This window comes from Geotrypetes seraphini, chromosome 4 (genome assembly GCF_902459505.1).
Source record: "Geotrypetes seraphini chromosome 4, aGeoSer1.1, whole genome shotgun sequence".
NCBI classification, from domain to species: Eukaryota; Metazoa; Chordata; class Amphibia; order Gymnophiona; family Dermophiidae; genus Geotrypetes; species Geotrypetes seraphini.
Window position 1 is genome coordinate 13,371,422 of NC_047087.1, and position 24,825 is coordinate 13,396,246.

General features: G+C 48.0%; 1 protein-coding gene across 3 annotated transcripts in view; it reads left to right on the forward strand.

The window, feature by feature from the left end:
• FBXO31 (F-box protein 31) overlaps positions 1-24,825 on the forward strand; it is a 102,053-nt gene that overhangs the window by 63,123 nt on the left and 14,105 nt on the right. For all 3 annotated transcript variants that reach the window (XM_033942222.1, XM_033942220.1, XM_033942221.1), the window contains 4 exons: positions 671-745; positions 9,816-9,925; positions 15,137-15,290; positions 16,679-17,022. In XM_033942222.1, the coding sequence (XP_033798113.1) occupies positions 671-745; positions 9,816-9,925; positions 15,137-15,290; positions 16,679-17,022 (683 nt within the window). The remainder of the gene's footprint in view (positions 1-670; positions 746-9,815; positions 9,926-15,136; positions 15,291-16,678; positions 17,023-24,825) is intronic.

The following is a 24,825-nucleotide window of genomic DNA, read 5'->3' on the forward strand; positions in this document are numbered from 1 at the left end:
AGTTTTTTTAACCATGGTGTGATCTGGTCAAACTTTCTCACACCACATGCTATAAGGAGTCCTGTCAGGCCAGTAAAAGCCCAAAGGCCATAAAGATCATTTATTCTCCTTCAAGGCCAACCCTGAAATTGTCATTAGAACATTCGAGGAGGTGATGGATAGGAGACTTACCAAAGCATTCTTTCAATATGCCGGGCATATCAGTGTACTGGTGCTAAGTACTTTTCACTCCTTTTTGGCTCAATTAACCTTCCTCTTAGACTCTCCCAGTTGACGTAAAGCTTGTTGGTGCTCTCACAGGTCTTGAGCCTTGACTCTTTCTTGACTCTATGCACACTGACTGAAACCAATTTGGAAGAAACAGCTTTTTACCAGTTGTCCCTCCTTTCTTCCCCTTTTGGAGTTGTCGCCTCTCCCCCTCCACCCACCATCTCAAACAGCATATTAGGTAAAGGGAAACTGTGGGGTTACTACAGTGCATAGCTTGTTTGAACAGAGAAAGCTCTGTAACAGTCTGTCCAGCACATGACCATGTGTGTAACTGATGAACTGTTATCTTCAGAGAACAATTGTTACAGGTAGATAGATTTAAAAAAACGCAAAGTTTTCTCTTTCATTTTTCTGGCTTGACACAATAAAATTCCTTCTGTGCTTTCTCTAATACCTGTAGATTGTGAAGAAAGATGAGTTTTCTACCAAGTGCAACCAGACAGACTATCATCGGATGTCAGGCGGAAGGCAAGAGGTAAGCAGGATTATCCCAGGACAAGCAGGCAGCATATTCTTAACGCATGGGTGACGTCACCGACGGAGCCCCGGTACGGACATTTTTCACTAGAAAGTTCTAGTTGGCCGCACCGCGCATGCGCGAGTGCCTTCCCGCCCGACGGAGGAGTGCGTGGTCCCCAGTTTTTTTCGTTTCCGCGGAGCGAAGAAGACGCATGTGGTTTCAACGGCCGTTGAAAACATCCTTTTTGCCTTCCCGCTCGCGCTTTTTTCTCGTTTTTTCTCTTTTCCCCTCTTCGGGTTCTCTTTTTTATTCGATTCAAAAAAAAAAAAAAATCTCTCGATTTTCTCTATTTTTTTAAACCGGCCCCAGCGGGGCCTGTTGTCACCATACAGGCCTCTGGTTTTGATTTTGCGGAGGCCGTGTTTCCCTTCATGCCCCCTCAACCGAGCTTTAAGAAGTGCCAGCGGTGTGCACGCCCGATCTCCCTCACTGACCCACACAATTGGTGCCTACAGTGTTTGGGTCCAGAGCATCGGGCTGACACCTGCACCCGCTGTGCTACTCTTAAGAAACGCACCTTAAAAAATCGGCAGATCCAGCAGAACATCCTTTTCGGTACCGGATCTGCTATGGAACCTGCAGCGACGTCGACGGTACCGCAAAAGACGGCACTGACCACTTCGACGACGCCCGATTCTTCCTCGGGGTTGCTGGCACCAGGTAAGCCGGCTAAGAAGCCTTCCACCTCCCTTGAGCGCCCGCCTGCCACAGTGGCGACGCCGGTCCTCCCGGCCTCATGTCGACCCCGCAAACGCTCCGCCCCGATCTCGGTGAGTGCCTTGTCATCGGCCTCCTCATTGCCGGGGCTTGGAGCAGCACCTATGGAACCGAAAAAGAAAAAAGCGGTCCCGGTGCCACCCCTGGATGACCGCATCGCGGCCATACTCCATGACAAATTGCAGGAACAGCTGCAGCAACAACTCCAGCAACTGTTACCGACCTTCTTGGCACCACTTCTTTCGGTACCAGACCGGCCCGAGCCTCGCACCATCCCACCGGTATCCACCCCTTCGGTGCCACTCAACACTTCCATGCCAGTCCTCTCGGCTGAACCACCCCGTTCTCATCCTGTGGTACAGACCCGCTCTGAGGTCGATCCTCCTCGGGACCAGGAAGGGCACCGGTCTCCCCGGGACCCAGAATGGCACCGCTCTTCCCAGGACCGGGGTCAGCACCGGTCTTCCTCTCCCGGTACCGTCTCCATGCGCTCTGGCAAGTCTCTTTCTAAGACCCGCCACACCGAGCCTTCCACCCCGATATCTCGGCGTGCGCACACTGATATCAGGGACCCGGACTTATGGGAAGAATCCCCACCCGGTACCGAGGAGGACGCATCATCCACAGACGAGGAACCCTCAGCGCCCGATACCACTTCCAAGCCTGAGCAATCCTCTTTCACCAAATTCCTCAGGGAGATGTCGGCGGCTCTTTCTATTCCTTTAGAGTCCGACTCCAAAAAGTCCCAGGCCTTTCTGGATGCCTTAGACTTTGAACAACCTCCCAAAGAGTTCCTCAAGTTACCCGTCCATGACATACTGCGGGAAACTTTTTATAAAAATTGGGAAAATCCACTCACTGTCCCCGGAGCTCCTCGTAAGCTTGACAAGCCTATACAGGGTCATCCCAATTCCGGGTTTTGACAAACCTCAATTGGCCCATGAGTCTCTCCTAGTTGAGTCTACATTAAAGAAAACTCAGGGCTCCAGTGTTTATGCCTCCACCCCTCCTGGCAGAGAAGGCAAAACGATGGATGGATTCACTAAGGGTAGGTCGTGTCAATCCAACCTCATCAGCTTCTTTGATTGGGTGACAGGAAAGTTGGACTCAGGAGAGTCTCTGAACATAGTATATTTGGATTTCAGCAAGGCTTTTGACAGCGTCCCGCACCGCAGGCTACTAAACAAGATGAAATCAATGGGGTTGGGTGAGACGATAACTGCATGGGTCAATGATTGGCTGAGTGGTAGACTTCAGAGGGTGGTGGTTAACGGTACCCTATCTGAAGCATCGGAGGTGACCAGCGGAGTGCCGCAGGGCTCGGTCCTTGGTCCTCTCCTTTTTAACATATTTATAAGGGACTTGACACGAGGACTACAGGGTAAAGCAACATTATTCGCCGATGACGCAAAACTGTGCAACATAGTAAGTGGAAGCTTTTTACAGAATAGTATGACAAAGGACCTTCGTATGTTGGAAAACTGGTCCTCGACATGGCAGCTAGGCTTCAATGCTATGAAATGTAAGGTCATGCACCTCGGTAGCAGAAATCCGTGCAGAACTTACACCTTAAACGGAGTAACATTAGCTAGGACCTCAGTAGAACGAGATTTGGGAGTAATCATCAGTGCAGACATGAAGGCTGCCAATCAGGTGGAGAAGGCCACATCCAAGGCAAGGCAAATGATGGGATGTATCAAAAGAAGTTTTGTCAGTCGGAAACCAGAAGTCATAATGCCGCTGTACAGAACCATGGTGAGACCTCATCTGGAATACTGTGTGCAATTCTGGAGGCCACATTACCGTAAAGACATGCTTAGAGTCGAATCGGTTCAGCAGATGGCCACTAGGATGCTCTTGGGGTTCAAGGGTCTCTCGTACGAAGAGAGACTGAGCAGACTGCAGCTCTACACTCTAGAGGAGCGCAGGGAGAGGGGGGACATGATTGAGACATTTAAGTTCATCACGGGACGTATCGAGGTGGAAGATGACATTCTCTTCCCCAAGGGACCCTCGACCACAAGAGGGCATCCGCTTAAACTTAGAGGAGGGAAATTTAGTAGCGACACCAGGAAGTATTTTTTCACGGAAAGGGTGGTGGACCACTGGAATGAGCTTCTGGTGCAGGTGGTCGAGGCCACCGGCGTGCTCGACTTTAAGAGAAAATGGGACACTTACGTGGGATCCCTACGTAAGTAGAGTCACTAGCATCTAGACTATTGGGGTGGGTCAGTGGAGTGGGCAGACTTGATGGGCTATAGCCCTTTTCTGCCGTCATCTTTCTATGTTTCTATGGATAAGTTTGGCAAACGCCTTTATCAAAATGCCATGCTAGCCAACAGGGCGAATAATTACACATTTCACTTCTCATTTTATATGAAGTATCTCGTACAACAACTATCCGCCCTACAAAAATACATCCCTGAACGCAAAGTTCCACTCTTTCAACAACAAATTTCCAGCCTCCTTCAACTGCGGAAATTCATGGTGCGCTCTATTTATGATTCATTTGAGCTGACCTCCCGAGTGTCTGCCATAGCTGTTGCCATGCAACGTCTGGCCTGGTTGAGGGTATCTGATCTTGACATCAACCACCAAGACCGCATAGCTAACGCACCCTGTCTTGGGGACGAACTTTTTGGAGAGTCCCTGGATTCAACCACCCAGAAGCTCTCGGCACATGAGACCAGATGGGACACTCTGGTAAAACCTAAAAAGAAGGCTCCACCTGCTCGTCCTTATAGACCACAGTCCTCTTACCAACGCAGGTTCTCGGCCAGGCCTCTCAACCCGCCCCAACAGCAGCCTCGCAGACCTCGTCAACAACAACACACTCAGGCTCGCTCTCAATCTCACCAACCTGCCAAGCCTCTTCCTCCGTCAAAACCATCTCAGCCCTTTTGACTCCTTTCTCCAGGGCATAGCCAGTCTTCCACCATCATTACCTCTTCCTCAGCCAATCGGAGGACGTTTCCAACTCTTCCTCAACCGTTGGGAGGTCATCACATCAGACCTGTGGGTCCTCAACATCATCCGCCACGGCTACTCTCTCAACTTCCAGACTCTTCCACCAGACAACCCTCCTATAGAATCTGCGTCCCACTCCTCCCAGTCCCTTCTCCTCCTAAGGGAGGTCCAATCCCTTCTTCTCCTCAATGCCATCGAAGAGGTTCCCACAGACCAAAGGGGTCAGGGATTCTACTCCCGCTACTTCCTGGTTCCCAAGAAGACAGGAGACCTCCGTCCCATCCTCAATCTCCGGGAGCTCAACAAGTGTCTGGTCAAGGAAAAGTTCAGAATGCTCTCCCTGGCCACACTTTATCCTCTTCTCTCTCAACACGACTAGCTATGTTCCCTGGACCTCAAAGAGGCCTACACTCGCATTCCAATCCATCTGAATTCACGTCGCTACCTCCGATTTCAGATACAGCACCGCCACTATCAGTACAAGGTGCTACCCTTTGGCCTCGCATCATCGCCCAGGGTGTTCACCAAGTGCCTTATTGTGGTGGCGGCCTTTCTCAGGTCTCACAACCTCCAGGTGTTCCCCTACTTGGACGATTGGTTGGTAAAAGCTCCTACGTCTCCACTTGTGCTACAAGCCACTCAGTACACCATCTCCTTGGGTTCGAGATCAACTACCCCAAGTCGCATCTGCTTCCCACACAGCGACTTCAGTTCATTGGAGCCGTTCTCGACACCACTCTCATGAGGGCGTTTCTCCCCTCCGACCGCCAACGGACCCTGCTCCACCTCTGCTGCCAGGTGCTCCTTCATCACTCCATTCCAGCTCGGCAGATGATGGTCCTCCTGGGCCACATGGCCTCAACGGTCCATGTGCTTCCTCTGGCGCGACTCCACCTCAGGACACCTCAGTGGACTCTAGCCAACCAATGGTCACTGACCACCGATCCTCTTTCTCATCCCATCTCTGTGACATCGTCTCTTCAGCAATCTCTTCAATGGTGGTTGAACTCAGCCAATCTTTCCAGGGGTCTACTCTTTCATCTACCCCCTCAATCCATGATCATAACCACAGATGCCTCCCCCTATGCATGGGGAGCTCACCTGGGAGAACTTCGCACTCAGGGACTCTGGACCCCTCAGGAGCATCAACATCACATCAATTTCCTGGAACTCAGGGCCATGTTCTATGCCCTCAAGGCCTTCCAGCACCTTCTCTACCCTCAGGTTCTTCTCCTGTGCACAGACAACCAAGTCGCCATGTACTACATAAACAAGCAAGGCGGCACCGGATCTCCCCTCCTCTGTCAGGAGGCCATCCGCATCTGGACATGGGCCACGGCCCGCAGTCTCTTCCTCAAGGCTGTCTATATCCAGGGCGAACAGAACTCCCTGGCCGACAATCTCAGCCGCATCCTTCAACCTCACGAGTGGACTCTGGATCCCCCCACACTCCGCTCCATCTTTGCCCGGTGGGGCACCCCTCAGGTGGACCTCTTTGCAGCTCCTCACAACCATCAGCTGCCCCAGTTCTGTTCCAGACTCTTCTCTCCTCATCGTCTGGCCCCGGATGCATTCCTACTCGACTGGACGGATCGGTTCCTCTATGCCTTTCCTCCACTGCCTCTGATGTTGCGGACGTTATTCAAACTCCGCAGGGACAAAGCCACCATGATTCTCATCGCCCCTCGGTGGCCTCGCCAACACTGGTTCTCCCTCCTACTCCAGCTCAGCTCCAGGGAGCCCATTCCTCTTCCTGTGTTTCCTACTCTACTTACACAGCAGCATCAGTCTCTACTGCATCCCAATCTGTCCTCGCTCCACCTGACAGCTTGGTTTCTCTCGGGCTGACCTCTCCAGAAAATCTATCTCAGTCTGTCCGTCGTATTCTGGATGCCTCCAGGAAACCGGCCACCCTCCAATGTTACCATCAGAAGTGGACCCGGTTCTCCTCTTGGTGTCTGCTTCATCATCACGATCCCACCTCATTGGCGGTGGAAACCGTACTGGACTATTTGCTCTCTCTCTCCGACGCTGGCCTCAAGTCGACCTCAATCAGAGTCCACCTCAGTGCCATCACTGCGTTCCATGAGCCTATCCTCGGAAAACCTCTTACGGCTCATCCCCTGGTTTCCCGGTTCATGAGAGGCCTCTTCAATGTCAAACCACCTCTGAAGCCTCCTCCAGTCGTCTGGGACCTGAATGTGGTTTTATCAGCACTCATTAAACCTCCGTTTGAGCCTCTTGCCACAACTTCACTCAAATTTCTTACATGGAAGGTGCTTTTCCTCATTGCCATCACCTCTGCCAGGAGGGTTAGTGAGCTGCATGCACTGGTTGCCGACCCACCTTTCACTGTTTTTCACCATGACAAGGTGGTTCTGCGTACCCATCCTAAATTCCTTCCCAAGGTGGTCTCGGATTTTCATCTCAACCAGTCCATTGTGTTGTCTGTCTTTTTCCCTAAGCCCCATTCTCATCCTGGGGAACAGGCATTGCACATGCTGGACTGTAAGCGTGCCCTTGCTTACTACCTTGACCGTACCAGGGCTCACCGCTCATCTCCTCAGCTCCTTTTGTCCTTCGACCCTAACCGTCTAGGTCGTCCTGTCTCCAAACGGACGCTTTCCAACTGGCTTGCTGCCTGCATTGCGTTCTGTTATGCTCGGGCCGGTCTCTCACTGGAAGGTGCTGTCACGGCCCACAGGGTCAGAGCTATGGCTGCTTCTGTGGCTTTCCTCTATTCCACGCCCATCGAGGAAATCTGCAAGGCGGCCACTTGGTCCTCAGTTGACACATTCACTACTCACTACTGTCTGGATACCTTCTCCAGACGGGATGGGCACTTCGGCCAATCTGTGTTACACAATTTATTTTCCTAATGGCCAACCATCCCTCCTCCCTCTCTGTTAGCTTGGAGGTCACCCATGCGTTAAGAATATGTTGCCTGCTTGTCCTGGGATAAAGCACAGTTATTTACCGTAACGGGTGTTATCCAGGGACAGCAGGCAGATATTCTTACGACCCACCCTCCTCCCCGGGTTGGCTTCTTAGCTGGCTTATCTTAACTGGGGACCACGCACTCCTCCGTCGGGCGGGAAGGCACTCGCGCATGCGCGGTGCGGCCAACTAGAACTTTCTAGTGAAAAATGTCCGTACCGGGGCTCCGTCGGTGATGTCACCCATACGTTAAGAATATCTGCCTGCTGTCCCTGGATAACACCTGTTACGGTAAGTAACTGTGCTATCTGGTTTTGGGACTGAATGTAAAAGGCTTACAGAGCAGCTAACCTCCTTTTAACTAAAGAAATAAACCAATATCCTCCAAACTGAAAATATTGAATCATATATTATCGCTGTGCCACTCGCTCTTCTGCTGGCTATCCACAGCGATATCTGTGAGGCCATCAGATCAATGACTATAGCAGTAATGTTCTTGATTAGTTTAAATGAAAGTTGTATCTCGAGGGAGGCTGGCACTTGGTGCCATGTTGTGTGGAGGACCGGTCCTCATCTCTTCATATTCAAAGTACTGAGGGAAACGCAACCGATTGCGCCATACAAAACTACATCAAAATCTTTTAAAACATCTGTAGCCAGCTCCATTACAATACGGAAGAAATGTTAAGTATATTAGTTTCTCAATAAAGTTGTTAGTCCTTCAGTTTTGGCTACACCCCAAAGCAAAATCTCTTCACCAACAGTGACCCCTATTTTGACAAACTATTGAGAACAAAGCATGTAAATTATTTGTTTTTCCTTTAGGAAAACAAAGATACAAACACACCTGACAGCGTTGATGAGCATGTATGATCTTTCCTACATGTATGATCTTCTCAATCTCCTCACTTTTTTATTTTTCTGCCATGCTGAATAGGTGAGAAAGCTCGCTCAAAACTTTTTTTAAAAGAACTTGATGCAGTAGAATCTCAGTTAACCAGTATTCAATCAACTGGCACTCTCACCCAACCGGCAAAAAAAAAAAATCCCCTGAAGCACCAACAGCAGTGGTTCTGATCCTCAAACCTCCCCTCACTCCAACCCAGAAGCAGGCGGTGATCCTGAGCTGTAAACCTCCCTTCCCCAAAGTGGCATCTGGTCAGCAGGAGGCAGTGCTCATACCAGGCTGCTCGCGGCCAGCCCTGGCAGGGCCTCTCCTCTGGAAGTCCATTAACAAGTGCTCCCCCCCTTTTAGCTCGGGTGAGGTCCCACTTGACCCCTCAAGCTGTCTTCTAATGGCCAAAAAGGTCGATGATGAACCTCCACTTCCCGACAGGAGTCCAGTTCAAATCTTTTAAAATCTTTTCTCCTTTCAAGTAAACTCTTCTCTGTAGTTCAACCATATGCAAATTAGGATGCAAACGTAAATGTCATCCAGTCTTCTCTGCCACTGGGAAAATAGTAACATAGTAAATGATCGCCGGTAAAGACCTGAGTGGTTCATCCAGTCTGCCCAACCATACATGCTCCATAAATTAATTATTTAGTTTAAATGGTCATTTTTCTTAGATATTTCTGGGCCCTGCCCAGTAGTGTGCTTAGGTTCCATCTACTGGAGTCTCCATCAGAGTTCACTCTAGTCCATCTTAACCATCCCAACCATTGAAGCCCTCCTCAGCCCGTCATCAACTGAATGTCCATATACGGGACACAGGCCGTGCAAGCCTGCCCAGTAATGGCCTTAGTTCCTTCAATGTATACCCATTATTTTTTGATTAGAGATCCTCTGTGTTCATCCCACGATATCTCCCCTGTCTCTCGGTATACATATTCAGGGCTTCCAGTGTCTCCTCAAACGTCTTCTGGCGCAAACCTCCTACCATTTTCGTCGCCTTCCTCTGGACCGCTTCAAGTCTTTTTATGTCCTTCGCCAGATACAGTCTCCAAAATTGAACACAATCCTCCAAGTGGGGCCTCACCATCGACCTGTACAGGGGCATCAATACCTTCTTTCTTCTACTGGTCACGCCTCTCTCTATACAACCTAGCATCCTTCTGGCAACAACCATCACCTTGTCACACTGTTTCTTCGCCTCAGACACTATAACTCCAAGGTCTTTCTCCCCATCCGTTCATATCAGCCTCTCACCTCCCAGCACATATGGCTCCTTCCAATTATTAATCTCCAAATGCATTACTCTGCACTTTTTTGCATTGAATTTTAGTTGCCAGATATTAGACCATTCCTCTGATTTTTGCAGATCCTTTTTCATGTTTTCCACTCCCTCCTCGGTGCTAACTCTATTACAAATCTTGGTATCATCCGCAAAAAAGCAAACTTTTCCTTCTGGGCCCTTGTAATAAAAGCACTTCCTTCACCTCTGTTTTGTCTGTCTCTTTGTAGGAATTTCGGACGTGGCTGAGAGAGGAGTGGGGCCGGACCTTGGAGGATATTTTCCATGAACACATGCAGGAGCTCATCTTAATGAAGTTCATATACACCAGCCAGTATGAGTAAGTGATCGTCCTCTCCTACTCGTTCTGTGCCCAGCTGTGAAATGTTCAGATTTTATGTACTTCCAAGTCTAAAGAAAAACAAGCAAGACTTTGAAATTGAATGTTCAAACCCCCCTCCCACCAACCCCCCCCCCCCATTATGTACTGTAACAACATTTGGAGGGAGCACCACAGTTTCCTGCCTTGGCAGCAGTTATAAATGGCACATTTGAAAGAAACATGTCCTATATCAGGTTGGATTTTAGATTTACACTTACTTGCCTTGTCAAATCCAAGCTTAGGTTCTGTAGTTCTTTCTCTGCCCCAGAGAGATTAGTCTGCTGTAAGCTTAAAATGTCAGGCAAAGGAGGGTGAAGTGATTTGCCCAGGATCACGAGTGGGAGAAGCAGGTTTGAACCCTGACTTCAGTCGGACAGTGGTCCTACTTCTAATTGTGTTTCTTCTCAAGAAATGTATAAAACTAGACAAATAGCTTAGAAACAAACAAACAAAAAAAAACCCCAATCAAATTCAAGAAAGCAAAAAGTAAACACTAGAAAATGGAAACGGTGTCGCTAAAATCGTCTGTATTAATTGAAGATTGGAGGGTGGCCAATGTTACGCCGATTTTTAAAAAGGGCTCCAGGGGAGATCTGGGAAATTACATACCAGTAAGCCTCACTTCGGTGCCCGGCAAAATAGTAGAAACGGTTATAAAAAATAAAATTGTGGAACACGTAGACAAACATGATTTAACATTTGCTTGACTTCTTTGAAGGTGTGAATAAACATATGGATAAAGGTGAGCCAGTTGATGTAGTGTATCTAGATTTTCAGAAAGCTTTTGATAAAGTTCTTCACGAAAGGTTCCTGAGAAAATTAAAGAGTCATGGGATAGGTGGCAAAGTTCAATTGTGGATTAGGAATTGGTTATCGAATAGAAAACAGAGGGTAAGATTAAATGGTCGTTTTTCTCAATAGAGGAGAGTAAACAGTGGAGTGTTGCAGGGATCTGTACTAGGACCAGTACTATTTAACTTATTTATAAATGATCTGGAAATTGGAACAACGAGTGAGGTGATTAAATTTGCAGGTGACACAAAACTGTTCAAAATTGTTAAAATGCATGTGGATTGTGAAACATTGCAGGCAGAACTTAGGAAATTGGAAGACTGGGCGTCCAAGTGGCAGATGAAATTTAATGTGGACAAATTCAAAGTGAAGCACATTGGGAAGAATAACCTGAATCACAGTTACCGGAAGCTAGGATCCATTTTGGTGGTTAGCGCCCAAGAAAAGGGTCCTGGGTGTCATCGTAGACAATACAATGAAACCTTCTGCCCATTGTGCAGTGGTGGCCAATAAAGCAAACAGGATGCTAAGAATTATTTAAAAAAGGGATGGTTAACAAGACTAAGAATGTTATAATGCCCCTGTATTGCTCCATGGTGCAACCTTATCTGGACTATTGCATTCAGTTCTGGTCTCCTTATCTTAAAAAAGATATAGCGGCCCTAGAAAAGGATCAAAGAAGAGCAACCAAGATGATAAAGGGGATGGAACTTCTCTCATATAAGGAAAGACTAAAACAGTTAGGGCTCTTCAGCTTGGAAAAGAGATGGCTGAGGGGAGATATGATTGAAGTCTACAAAATCCTGAGTGGAATAGAACGGGTACAAGTGGATCGATTTTTCACTCCATCAAAAATTAGAAAGACTCGATGAAGTTACAGGGAAATACTTTTAAAACCAATAGGAGGAAATATTTTTTCACTCAGAGAATAGTTAAGCTCTAGAATGCATTAACATAGAAACATAGAAATTGACGGCAGATAAGTGCCACGGCCCATCCAGTCTGCCCACCCTAATGACCCTCCCCTGTCTTTACCCTGCGAATAGATCCCACGTGTCGATCCCATTTGGCTTTAAAATCAAGCACGCTGCTGGCCTCAATCACCTGAAGTGGAAGACCATTCCAGCGATCAACCACCCTTTCGGTGAAAAAGAATTTCCTGGTGTCACCGCGCAGTTTCCCGCCTCTGATTTTCCACGGATGTCCTCTTGTTGCCGTGGGACCCTTGAAAAAGAAGATATCCTCCTCTGCATCGATGCGGCTCGTGAGATACTTGAACGTCTCGATCATGTCTCCCCTCTCCCTGCGCTCCTCGAGCGAGTATAGCTGTAATTTATCTAACCGTTCTTCGTACGGGAGATCCTTCAGTCCCGAGACCATCCGGGTGGCCATTCTCTGGACCGATTCCAACCTCAGCACATCCTTACGGTAATGCGGCCTCCGGAATTGCACACAGTATTCCAGGTGGGTTCTCACCATGGATCTATACAAAGGCATAATGACTTCAGGCTTACGGCTGACGAAACCCCTGCGTATGCAACCTATGACTTGTCTTGCCTTGGAAGAAGCTTGCTCCACTTGATTGGCAGCCTTCATGTCCTCACTGACGATCACCCCTAAGTCTCGTTCTGCTACCGTTCTTGTTAGGATCTCGCCATTAAGGGTATAAGTCCTGCATGGATTTTGGGTACCCAGGTGCATAACTTTGCATTTTTTGGCATTGAAGCTGAGCTGCCATGTCTTAGACCAGTTCTCTAGTAAGAGTAGATCATGCATCATATTGTCGGGCATTGAATTTTTATCCATTGTGCTTTTGCCCACTACATTGCTTAGTTTGGCGTCATCGGCAAATAATGTTATCTTACCTCGGAGCCCTTCTGCCAAGTCCCTTATAAAGATAGAAACATAGAAAGATGACGGCAGAAAAGGGCTACAGCCCATCAAGTCTGCCCACTCTACTGACCCACCCCATTAAGTCTGAGTGCATATGACTTAGTTCCTTAGCTTGACCTTCGTAGGGATCCCACGTGGATGTCCCATTTATTCTTAAAGTCGAGCACGCTGGTGGCCTTGATCACCTGCACCGGAAGTCTGTTCCATTGATCCACCACCCTTTCTGTGAAGAAGTACTTCCTGGTGTCACTACTAAATTTCCCTCCTCTAAGTTTAAGCGGGTGCCCCCTTGTGACCGAGGGTCCCTTGGGAACGAATATGTCTTCTTCCAGCTCTACACGACCTGTGACGTATTTAAATGTCTCAATCATGTCACCCCTTTCCCTGCGTTCCTCTAGAGTATAGAGCTGTAATTTGCCCAGTCTTTCTTCGTATGAGAGACCCTTGAGTCCGGAGACCATTCTAGTGGCCATCCGCTGGACCGACTCGGCTCGAAGCACATCTTTACGGTAATGTGGCCTCCAGAATTGCACACAGTATTCCAGATGAGGTCTCACCATGGCTCTATACAGTGGCATTATGACTTCAGGTTTGCGGCTGACGAAGCTTCTCTTGATACATCCCATCATTTGCTTTGCCTTGGACGAGGCCTTCTCTACTTGTTTGGCAGCTTTCATGTCTGCACTGATGATTACTCCCAAGTCCCGTTCCTCTGAAGTCCTAGCTAGTGCTTCTCCATTCAAGGTGTATGTTCTGCATGGATTTCTGCTGCCGAGATGCATGACCTTACACTTCTTAGCGTTGAATCCCAGCTGCCATGTCGAGGACCAGTTTTCCAGCGTGATCAGATCCTGCGTCATATTATCCTTGAGATTGCTTTCACTTACTATGTTACACAGTTTGGTGTCGTCGGCGAACAGTGCTACTTTTCCCTGAAGCCCCCGGGTCAAGTCCCTTATGAATATGTTGAAAAGGGACGGTCCCAGTACTGATCCCTGCGGCACTCCGCTAGTCACCTTCGATGTCTCAGAGAGGGTGCCGTTGACCACCACCCTCTGAAGTCTTCCACTCAGCCAATCATTGACCCATGCAGTTAGTTTCTCACCCAACCCCATTGATTTCATCTTGTTTAATAGTCTACGGTGCGGGACACTGTCAAAAGCTTTACTGAAATCCAAGTACACTATGTCCAGAGACTCTCCCGAGTCTAGATATTGAATAGTATCGGGCCCAAGACAGCCCTGGGGCACTCCGCTGATCACCTCCGTCATTTCAGAGGGGGTGCCGTTCACCATTACCCTTTGAACCCTACCTCTAAGCCAGTTCCCAACCCACTTAGTCAATGTGTCGCCCAATCCTATGGAACTCATCTTGCTTAGCAACCTGCGATGAGGTACGCTATCGAATGCTTTGCTAAAGTCCAGGTATACGATGTCCAGGGACTCTCCAACATCTAGCTTCCCCGTCACCCAGTCAAAGAAGCTGAACAGGTTGGATTGGCAGGATCTCCCCTTAGTAAATCCATGTTGACGGGGATCCCGTAGGTTCTCTTTATTCAGGATCGTATCTAATTGGTGTTTGATAAGAGTTTCCATTAGTTTGCTCACTATTGATGTGACACTCACTGCTCTGTAGTTTGCCGCTTTTGTCTTGGAGCCTTTCTTGTGGAGTGGAATGACGTTAGCCTTCTTCCAGTCCAACGGGACGCTACCTGAACTAAGGGAGAGGTTGCCAGAGGTTGTGGTAAAAGCGGATAGCGTAGCTGGTTTTAAGAGAGGTTTGGACAAATTCCTGGAGAAAAAGTCCATAGACTGTTATTAAGACATGGAGGAAGCTACTGCTTGCCCTGGATCGGTAGAATGGAGTATTGTTATTCCTTGGATTTTGGCCAGGTACTAGTGGCCTGGATTGGCCACCGTGAAAATGGGTTACTGGGCTTAATGGACCATTGGTCTGACCCAGGAAAGCTATTCTTATGTTCTTAACTCCTGATTCATCTGCATTTTAAGTGGAGGGGCAGGCTGAGAACTAGGGAATCCCAGGGTTCAAATCCAACCACACCTTCTTGTGATCTTGGGAAAGTCACTTAAACTTCCATAACCTCAGGTACAAACTTAAGACTGTGAACCAGTTGAGGACAGGAGACCATCTGCTGTACCTTTGAGCTACTGTTGAAATCCCAAATCTCTTCCTTCCCTCTTGGTTGGATCTTATGAAGGGAAGATTAGTACTCAGATGTGCCTAACGGGAGCACTGTCAGAGGAGAGGAGGTGTTTTAGTCAGGTGTATTGCTGAGGTGAGAAATTCATTGCCTCTTGTCCCTTATAACACTCCCTGCTTCCAAATATCAGCTTTTTGTAACACATTGCTCTTACGTGCATATTTCAAATGCTAATTGTACCAAAGAACATGGGTGTAATAACACGGAGCTTCTGTCGTCCTAGCCTCAAATCTTCTCTACCAAAGAAATGTCTGTTTTTGCAGCAACTGCCTGACGTATCGGCGCATTTACCACCCTCCCTGCTGCTCAGAGGACCTGCTGCAGGCAGGTCTTTTCAAAGGCACGTATGGAAGCCATGGCTTGGAGATCATCATGCTCAGCTTCCATGGATCTAGTGCCAAAGGGACAAAACTAACCGTAAGCACCTTTTATGTATTTATAGTGTTACCAGGAGTGCTTAGAATTGAACTAGGACCGCTGTTGAGGGCTTGGCATGGGCATTGGCCAGGGTGGTCCTGTCATCACAGCAACAGCTTCTATCAGGTATACCTGGACACTATCAAAGCCTCATGCTTCAGTGTAGTTACCCCTATACTTTGGAATAGTCTCCCTTTCTATCTCAGGCTTGAAACATCTTGTGAAAAATGCAGATTTTGGCTAAAAGCATAGTACTCCTCCCTTGCCATCCCAACTACTACCCAGGACCGACTCTGTGAAGTCCGTCCCACCTCTTAGCTGTGGTTCTTCAGGTAGGGATACCTGACGAACAAGTAGAAGAATTTTTTCACTTCTTGTATGCCATCCCGATCTCTCCTATGTTTTAAACATGTATCATTCCATTCCCCCTTTCCCTTTCTATGTGTGTTTTTTGTCATCTATTGTTAAATGTTATACCATGAGATTTCATGCTCCCTTCTAACACAGCTTTCTTTGACATTACTTAGATTTTTGCTACATTTATGGTATATTGGGTTCTTTTTATGTTCAATAAATTTGTATTCATTATTACAATAATTATCATACACAAAGCAATTTTCAGCAATTACTATAATAAAAGATACATGTATTTTGATTACTAAAATTATTTAATTATAATATTGTAATTCCATAGTATGTCTTCATCTATTAATTATGGAGAGGGGGGAAATGATTGTTTTATGCATTAATTATGTATTTAAAGTGCATTTTTTGTAGTGTTTATATTAATTGTTTGGCACTGTTAAAGTTTGAAAATTAATAAAGATTAAAAGAAAAAAAGATGCATATGTATGACAACAACATCAAGAACAATATTCCACAAAAATGGCATCTAAAGAGAAAAAGCAGTATGGATGTGCTCTAAAGATTAAAAAAAAACACCATATAGGACATATAAGAAATTAAATGTCTAATATTAATATTCAGCAGCAACTCTTTCATACTTAGCAGTTATGCACAACATATTCCACCATGTAATATATTCCACTGCATGACTATCTTTCCAATGCTGAAAAATAGTTTTAATTGCTAATGCTAGCATTATGCAAAGTAATTTTGCAAAACTTTTATTTAAAAATTGCTTCAAACCATAATATCCCATTATAACAATTTGCAATGTCAAAGGCTCCTTTATATTCAGCAAAGAGTAGATGGTTCATTGGAAGCTTCTATTCTACTGCTAAGACTGGGGGAGTCAATTCTGAGCGGTTTGCATGAGCTTCAGTAAAGGTGTTAAAATACATGAGCTAAATATACCGAATAAATTGAACTGGAATTTGAGATGAGAACTGATTTTTGCAGAATTATCTTTTTTTTTTTTTTGAAAGGGAGATCCCAACGTGCCAGCTGGGCAACAGACCCTGGATGTGGACCTCACCCGCCGGGTCCAGCTGCCAGATCTGGAACACCTGCGTAATTTTGAGGAGCTGTCCCGCATCATCCTAGAGATCCAGGAGCAGGTGCACCGGGAGCAGCAGCAGGATGAGCCAGGAGAGGTGGACGGAGTGCAGCAGGGTGTGAGGAATCCTCAGAAACTGGAAGCTGCGAGTGAGGAAGAAGAGGGCGAATCGGCAGAGGGTGAATCAGGAGGGTCTGCAGCAGGACAACCTTTTGAGCTGCCCATGGGGGTGATGGCAAGAAATGAAGATTATCCCCGAACCTGCAAAATGTGGTGAGAATCCCCACATGTGACATTTTCTGACCTTGGAGTCGGTCCAGAGGAAGGCTACTAAAATGGTGTGTGGTCTTCATGATAAGGCGTATGGGGACAGATTTAACAGTCTTCATCTGTATACTTTGGAGGAAAGGCGGGATATGATAGAGACATTTAAATCCAAACGATTCCAAAAAATGTCATTCACCAGCAGTGGGCTACCTCTCTAAGATCCAACATTGAAATTCAAAAACAGGTGGAGAAAAAGCCCCAAAAACGTTTATTCAGCAATCATTGATGATTCACAGCTGGCATTCTTTTCTGCTGGTGAGTAACATTTTTTGGAATCGTTTGGGTTTTACTGTCACTACTCTTTTTAATCTTGAGAGACGTTTAAATACCTACTTGGTGTAAAGGCGCATCTTTCATTTGAAATGAAGCTCTGGAATGAGAAGGCAAAGGATGAAATTAAGAAGTGATAGGCTCATGAGTAATCTGAGGAAATACTTTTGTACGGAAAGGGTGGTAGATGCGTGAAAGAGTCTCCCGGAAGAGGTGGTGGAGACAGAGACTGTGGGATCTCTTGGAGAGAGGAAGAGATAATGGTTACTATGGATGGGCAGACTAGATGGGCCAGTTTTGCATCCTTAGACAATCCTCATTGCCATATTTGGGACCCCTTTTAACAGAGCTGCAGTAGCAATTCCTGGTGCAGCAAATGTGATGAAGCCCATAGAAATTTGCTTTGTAAAAAGGACCCTTAGGCAGCTGTTGTTTCGGTATCTGACCTAGAGAATGACACGGGGGCAAATTTCTCCCCGTCCCCACAGGAATTCAGTTTCTCCATCCCGTCCTCCGTGAGTTTGTCCCTGCCCCTGCCCATTCCTGTAAGCTCTGTCTTAACCACACAAGCCTCAAACACTTATGATTTTTAAAGTGTTTGAGGCTTGTGCAGATGAGGCCAGAGCTTGCAGGAATGAGACAGGGACAGGAAAAGAACTTGCTGGGATGGGACGAAAAAATGAGCTTCTGAGAAAAATTTGGTCCTGTGTCATTCTCTAATCTGAACAGACTAACCTGATATCTTTAAGTAGATTGTCAGCCATACATTCATTTAATTGGGATTGCTGGATATGTGGTCCTAAACTATAGACCCCAATATGTGCCCCCCAAAGTCCTCCATTGCAGGCCCTCAAACAGTTGAAATGATCTTCAAATCTTGTTAATTTCAGTCATGGGTGTTTCATTTATGGAATTTTCTACTGTTGACAATTCCAAAATAAAGCGTGTTTTTAAAATATATTCTTGAAGTAGAATCAATATTGGTAATCATTTTTAATATTTAATAATAATAATTTAGTTTTATATACTGCCATACCCGGGAGTTCTAGCGGTTCACATCAATCAATCATTATATATACAGTACAAATAGATATTTAAAATTGAAATCATCTAAAATTTCGGCAAAGTTAAAAGCTTACAGTGGGAAGATAAAAACAATTTAAAATGAGATAAAAATTATAAGTAAGTAATAAGATACATTATCCCAGGACAAGCAGGCAGCATATTCTTAACGCATGGGTGACGTCACCGACGGAGCCCCGGTACGGGCACTTTTAACTAGAAAGTTCTAGATGGCCGCACCGCGCATGCGCGAGTGCCTTCCCGCCCGACGGAGGAGAGCGTGGTCCCCAGTTTCTTCGTTTCCGCGGAGCGAAGAAGACGCATGTGCTTTCAACGGCTGTTGAAATCTCGGTTTTTGCCTTCCCACTCGCGCTATTTTATTCCTTTTTTTGTTCCTTTTCCTTCGGATTTCGTTTTTCATTCTAACTTGCAAAAAAAAAAAAAAACTTTGTTTTTTCTTTATTTTTCGGGCCGGCCCCGGCGGGGCCTGTTGCCACCATACAGGCCTCCGGTTTTGATTTTGCGGAGGCCGTGTTCCCCTTCATGCCCCCTCAGCCGGGCTTTAAGAAGTGCCAGCGGTGTGCACGCCCGATATCTCTCACTGACACGCACAATTGGTGCCTACAGTGCCTGGGTCCAGAGCATCGGGCTGACACCTGCACCTGCTGTGCTACTCTTAAAAAACGTACTTTGAAAAATAGACAGATCCAACAGAATATCATTTTCGGTACCGGATCTGCCATGGAATCGGCCGCGCCGTTAACGGCGCCGCAAAAGTCGGCACCGACTACTTCGACGACGCCTGATCCTTCCTCGGGGTCGCTGGCACCAGGTAAGCCGGGTAAGAAGCCTTCCACTTCCCTTGAGTGCCCTCCTGCCACACTGGCGACGCCGGTCCTCCCGGCATCACGCCGACCCCGCAAACGCTCCACCCCGATTTCGGTGAGTGCCTCGTCATCGGCATCCTCATCGCCGGGGCATGGAGCGGCACCTATGGTACCGACAAAGAAAAAAGAGGTACCGGTGCCCCCTCTGGACGACCGCATTGCGGCCATACTCCACAGCCAATTGCAAGAGCAACTGCAACAACAACTCCAACACTTGTTGCCTGCAATTTTGGCCCCACTCCTTCCGGTACCAGACCGGCCCGAGCATCGCACCATACCGCCGGTGTCAACACCATCGGCACCGTTGAACACCTCCATGCCGGTACTCGCGGCTGAACCACTTAATCCTCCAGTACAAACACGCTCTGATGCCGACCCTCCCCGACATCGAGACCGACACCAGTCCCCCCGAGACCAGGACTGGCATCAATCTTCCTTCCCCGGTACCGTCTTGATGCGCTCTGGCAAATCTCTCTCTAAGACTCGCCACACTGAGCCGTCCGCACCACCGTCCCGTCCTGCGCACACCGATGTCAGGTACCCGGACTTATGGGAAGAATCCCCACCCGGTACCGATGATGAGGCTTCCTCAACGGACGAGGAACCATCGATGGTCGATACCAGTTCCAAACCTGAACAGTCCTCATTCACAAAATTTCTCAGGGAAATGTCGGTGGCTCTGTCGATCCCTTTGGAATCCGACTCTAAGAAGTCCCAGGCTTTCCTGGACGCCCTGGACTTCGAACAACCTTCCAAAGAATTTTTAAAGTTACCCGTCCATGACATCTTAAGGGAAACTTTTTACATAAACTGGGAAAATCCTCTCACGGTACCGGGTGCCCCTCGAAAACTGGATAGTTTATACAGGGTCATTCCTATCCTGGGGTTCGACAAACCTCAACTACCCCATGAATCCCTTCTAGTGGAGTCCACCTTGAAGAAAACCCAGGGCTCCAGTGTTTATGCCTCCACCCCTCCTGGCAGAGAGGGCAGAACAATGGATAAATTTGGCAAGCGCCTTTATCAGAATTCCATGCTTGCCAACAGGGCTAATAATTACACCTTCCACTTCTCCTTCTATATGAAGCATTTGGTGCAACAACTCTCCTCCTTACAAAAGTACCTCCCTGAGCGTAAGATCCCGGTTTTTCAACAACAAATCTCCAGTTTGCTCCAACTCCGGAAATTTATGGTGCGATCCATTTATGACTATTTTGAGCTGACCTCTCGAGCATCTGCCATGGCTGTTGCCATGAGGCGCTTGGCCTGGCTGAGAGTTTCTGACCTCGACATTAATCACCAAGACCGCCTGGCTAACGCACCTTGTCTTGGTGATGAACTATTCGGGGAGTCCCTGGACTCAACTACTTTCAGAAACTTTCAGCACACGAGACCAGGTGGGATACCCTAATCAAACCTAAAAGGAAGACTCCACCTGCTCGCCCCTACAAACAGCATTCTTCCTACCAACGCAGGTTCTCGGCCAGACCTCTCAACCCGCCTCAGCAGCAACAGCCTCGCCGGCCTCGTCAGCAGCACCAAACTCAGGCACGTTTACAGTCTCACCAACCTGCCAAGCCTCCCCCACAGTCAAAACCATCTCAGCCCTTTTGACTCTTTTCTCCAGGGCATAGCCAGTCTCCCGCCATCATTGCCTCTTCCTCAGACGATAGGAGGCCGCCTTCAACTCTTCCTCAACCGTTGGGAGGTCATTACATCAGACCTGTGGGTCCTCAACATCATTCGCCACGGCTACTCTCTCAACTTCCAGACTCTTCCACCAGACAATCCTCCCATAGAGTCTGTTTCTCACTCCTCTCAACCCCCCCTCCTCCTGAGGGAGGTCCAATCCCTTCTTCTTCTCAATGCCATTGAAGAGGTACCCCCAGACCAAAGGGGTCAGGGATTCTACTCCCGCTACTTCCTGGTTCCCAAGAAGACAGGAGACCTCCGTCCCATCCTCAATCTTCGGAACCTCAACAAGTGTCTGGTCAAGGAAAAATTCAGGATGCTCTCCCTTGCCACGCTTTACCCTCTTCTCTCTCATCACGACTGGCTATGTTCCCTAGACCTCAAAGAGGCCTACACTCACATTCCGATCCATCTGACTTCACGTCGCTACCTCCGATTTCAGGTACAGCACCACCACTATCAGTACAAAGTGCTACCCTTTGGCCTCGCATCATCGCCCAGGGTGTTCACCAAGTGCCTTATTGTGGTGGCGGCCTTCCTCAGGTCTCACAACCTCCAGGTGTTCCCATACTTGGACGATTGGTTGGTGAAAGCTCCTACGTCTCCGCTTGTGCTACAAGCCACTCAACACACCATCTCTTTCCTCCATCTCCTGGGCTTCGAGATCAACTACCCCAAGTCACATCTGCTTCCCACACAGCGACTTCAGTTCATTGGAGCAGTTCTCGACACCACACTAATGAGGGCGTTTTTCCCCTCCGACCGTCAACGGACCCTGCTTCACCTCTGTCGTCAGGTGCTCCTTCATCACTCCATTCCTGCCCGACAGATGATGGTCCTCCTGGGCCACATGGCCTCGACAGTCCATGTGCTTCCTCTGGCACGACTCCACCTCAGGACACCTCAATGGACTCTAGCCAACCAATGGTCACAGACCACGGATCCTCTTTCTCATCCCATCTCTGTGACATCGTCTCTTCAGCAATCTCTTCAATGGTGGTTGAACTCCTCAAATCTTTCCAGGGGTCTACTCTTTCATCTACCCCCTCATTCCATGATCATAACCACAGATGCCTCCCCCTATGCATGGGGAGCTCACATGGGAGATCTTCGCACCCAGGGACTCTGGACCCCTCAGGAGCGTCAACATCACATCAACTTCCTGGAATTCAGGGCCATGTTCTATGCTCTCAAGGCCTTCCAGCACCTTCTCTATCCTCAGGTTCTTCTCCTGTGCACAGACAACCAAATCGCCATGTACTACATAAACAAGCAAGGTGGCACCGGATCTCCCCTCCTCTGTCAGGAGGCCATCCGCATCTGGACCTGGGCCACGGCCCGCAGTCTCTTCCTCAAGGCCGTCTATATCCAGGGCGAACAGAACTCCCTGGCCGACAACCTCAGCCGCATCCTTCAACCTCATGAGTGGACCTTGGATCCTCCCACACTCCACTCCATCTTTGCTCTCTGGGGCACTCCTTAGGTGGACCTCTTTGCAGCTCCTCACAATCATCAGCTGCCCCAGTTCTGCTCCAGACTCTACTCTCCTCATCGTCTGACCCCGGATGCATTCCTGCTCGACTGGACGGATCAGTTCCTCTATGCCTTTCCTCCACTGCCTCTAATGTTGCGGACGCTATTCAAACTCCGCAGGGACAGAGCCACCATGATTCTCATCGCTCCTCGGTGGCCTCGCCAACACTGGTTCTCCCTCCTGCTCCAGCTCAGCTCCAGGGAGCCCATTCCTCTTCCTGTGTTTCCTACTCTACTTACGCAGCAGCATCAGTCTCTACTTCATCCCAACCTGTCATCGCTCCACCTGACAGCTTGGTTCCTCTCGGGTTGACCTCTACAGAGAATCTGTCTCAGCCTGTCAGTCGCATTTTGGATGCCTCCAGGAAACCGGCCACCCTCCGATGTTACCATCAGAAGTGGACCAGGTTCTCCTCTTGGTGCCTCCTGCATCACCACGACCCCACCTCGTTGGTGGTGGAAACTGTACTGGACTATTTGCTCTCTCTGTCCGACGCTGGCCTCAAGTCTACCTCAATCAGAGTCCACCTCAGTGCCATCACTGCGTTTCATGAGCCTATCCTCGGAAAACCTCTCACGGCTCATCCCCAGGTTTCCCGGTTCATGAGAGGCCTCTTCAATGTCAAACCACCTCTGAAGCCTCCTCCAGTCGTCTGGGACCTGAATGTGGTTTTATCAGCCCTCATGAAACCTCCATTTGAGCCTCTTGCCACTACTTCACTCAAATTTCTGAGTTGGAAGGTGCTTTTCCTCATTGCCATCACCTCTGCCAGGAGGGTTAGTGAGCTCCATGCACTGGTGGCCGACACACCTTTTACTATTTTTCACCATGACAAGGTGGTTCTGCGTACCCACCCTAAATTCCTTCCCAAGGTGGTCTCGGACTTCCACCTCAACCAGTCCATTGTATTGCCTCTCTTTTTCCCTAAACCCCATGCTCATCCTGGGGAACAGGCGTTACACACGCTAGACTGTAAGCGGGCCTTGGCATACTACCTGGACCGTACCAGGGCTCACCGCTCTTCACCTCAACTCTTTTTGTCCTTTGACCCCAACCGTCTGGGGCACACTGTTTCTAAACGGACGCTTTCTAACTGGCTTGCTGCCTGCATTGCGTTCTGTTATGCTCGGGCCGGTCTCTCACTGGAAGGTGCTGTCACGGCCCACAGGGTCAGAGCTATGGCTGCTTCTGTGGCTTTCCACCGTTCCACGCCCATCGAGGAAATCTGCAAGGCTGCCACTTGGTCCTCGGTTCACACGTTCACTACTCACTATTGTCTGGATGCCTTCTCCAGACGGGATGGACACTTCGGCCAATCTGTGTTACAAAATTTATTTTCCTAATGGCCAACCATCCCTCCTCCCTCTCTGTTAGCTTGGAGGTCACCCATGCGTTAAGAATATGCTGCCTGCTTGTCCTGGGATAAAGCACAGTTACTTACCGTAACAGGTGTTATCCAGGGACAGCAGGCAGATATTCTTACGACCCACCCACCTCCCCGGGTTGGCTTCTTAGCTGGCTTATCTTAACTGGGGACCACGCTCTCCTCCGTTGGGCGGGAAGGCACTCGCGCATGCGCGGTGCGGCCATCTAGAACTTTCTAGTTAAAAGTGTCCGTACCGGAGCTCCGTCGGTGACGTCACCCATGCGTTAAGAATATCTGCCTGCTGTCCCTGGATAACCTGTTACGGTCCCTGTTACGGTAAGTATCTGTGCTTTAGGTTGCTAGTCTATTGAATAATTGAGTTTTTATCTGTTTTCTAAAATCAAGATAAGAGGAAGCTTCTAACGTAATTTTGGCAAGCCGTGTGTTCAGCGTGGCTGCCTGAAAAGAAAAGGTTCTATCGAGGAACCTTTTGTAATCGCAGGATTTTATTGAGGAATATGCAATCAAGTGTACTCTTCGAGAGCTCTTATTAATGTAACTCAGGGTAAAATGAGGGGTAAGATAGCCTGGTAGCAGATACATGAGAACTTCAATAAGACTCTGGATTCCAATGGCAGCCAATGAAGCTTTTGGCTCCCATTTTTTAATACCCAGACTGAACAAATAGGTCAGGGTGGTCAACAAAATTATTGTGTGTAAGCTTGAAACCTCTTGGTTGCCCTTATACTTTTCCCATATTGACAGTGCAGCCCTTTATATCAAAAAAGTTGGAGACCACTGTCCTAAATGGATAAATTATCCATTTAAGATAGAACAGTTATTTCTGTAGTCAGCTTTCAAGTTTATTTAATTCTTGGTATATGCCTATCTCAACACATCTGGGCGGTGTCCATATAATCAAATAGACTGGACAGAGA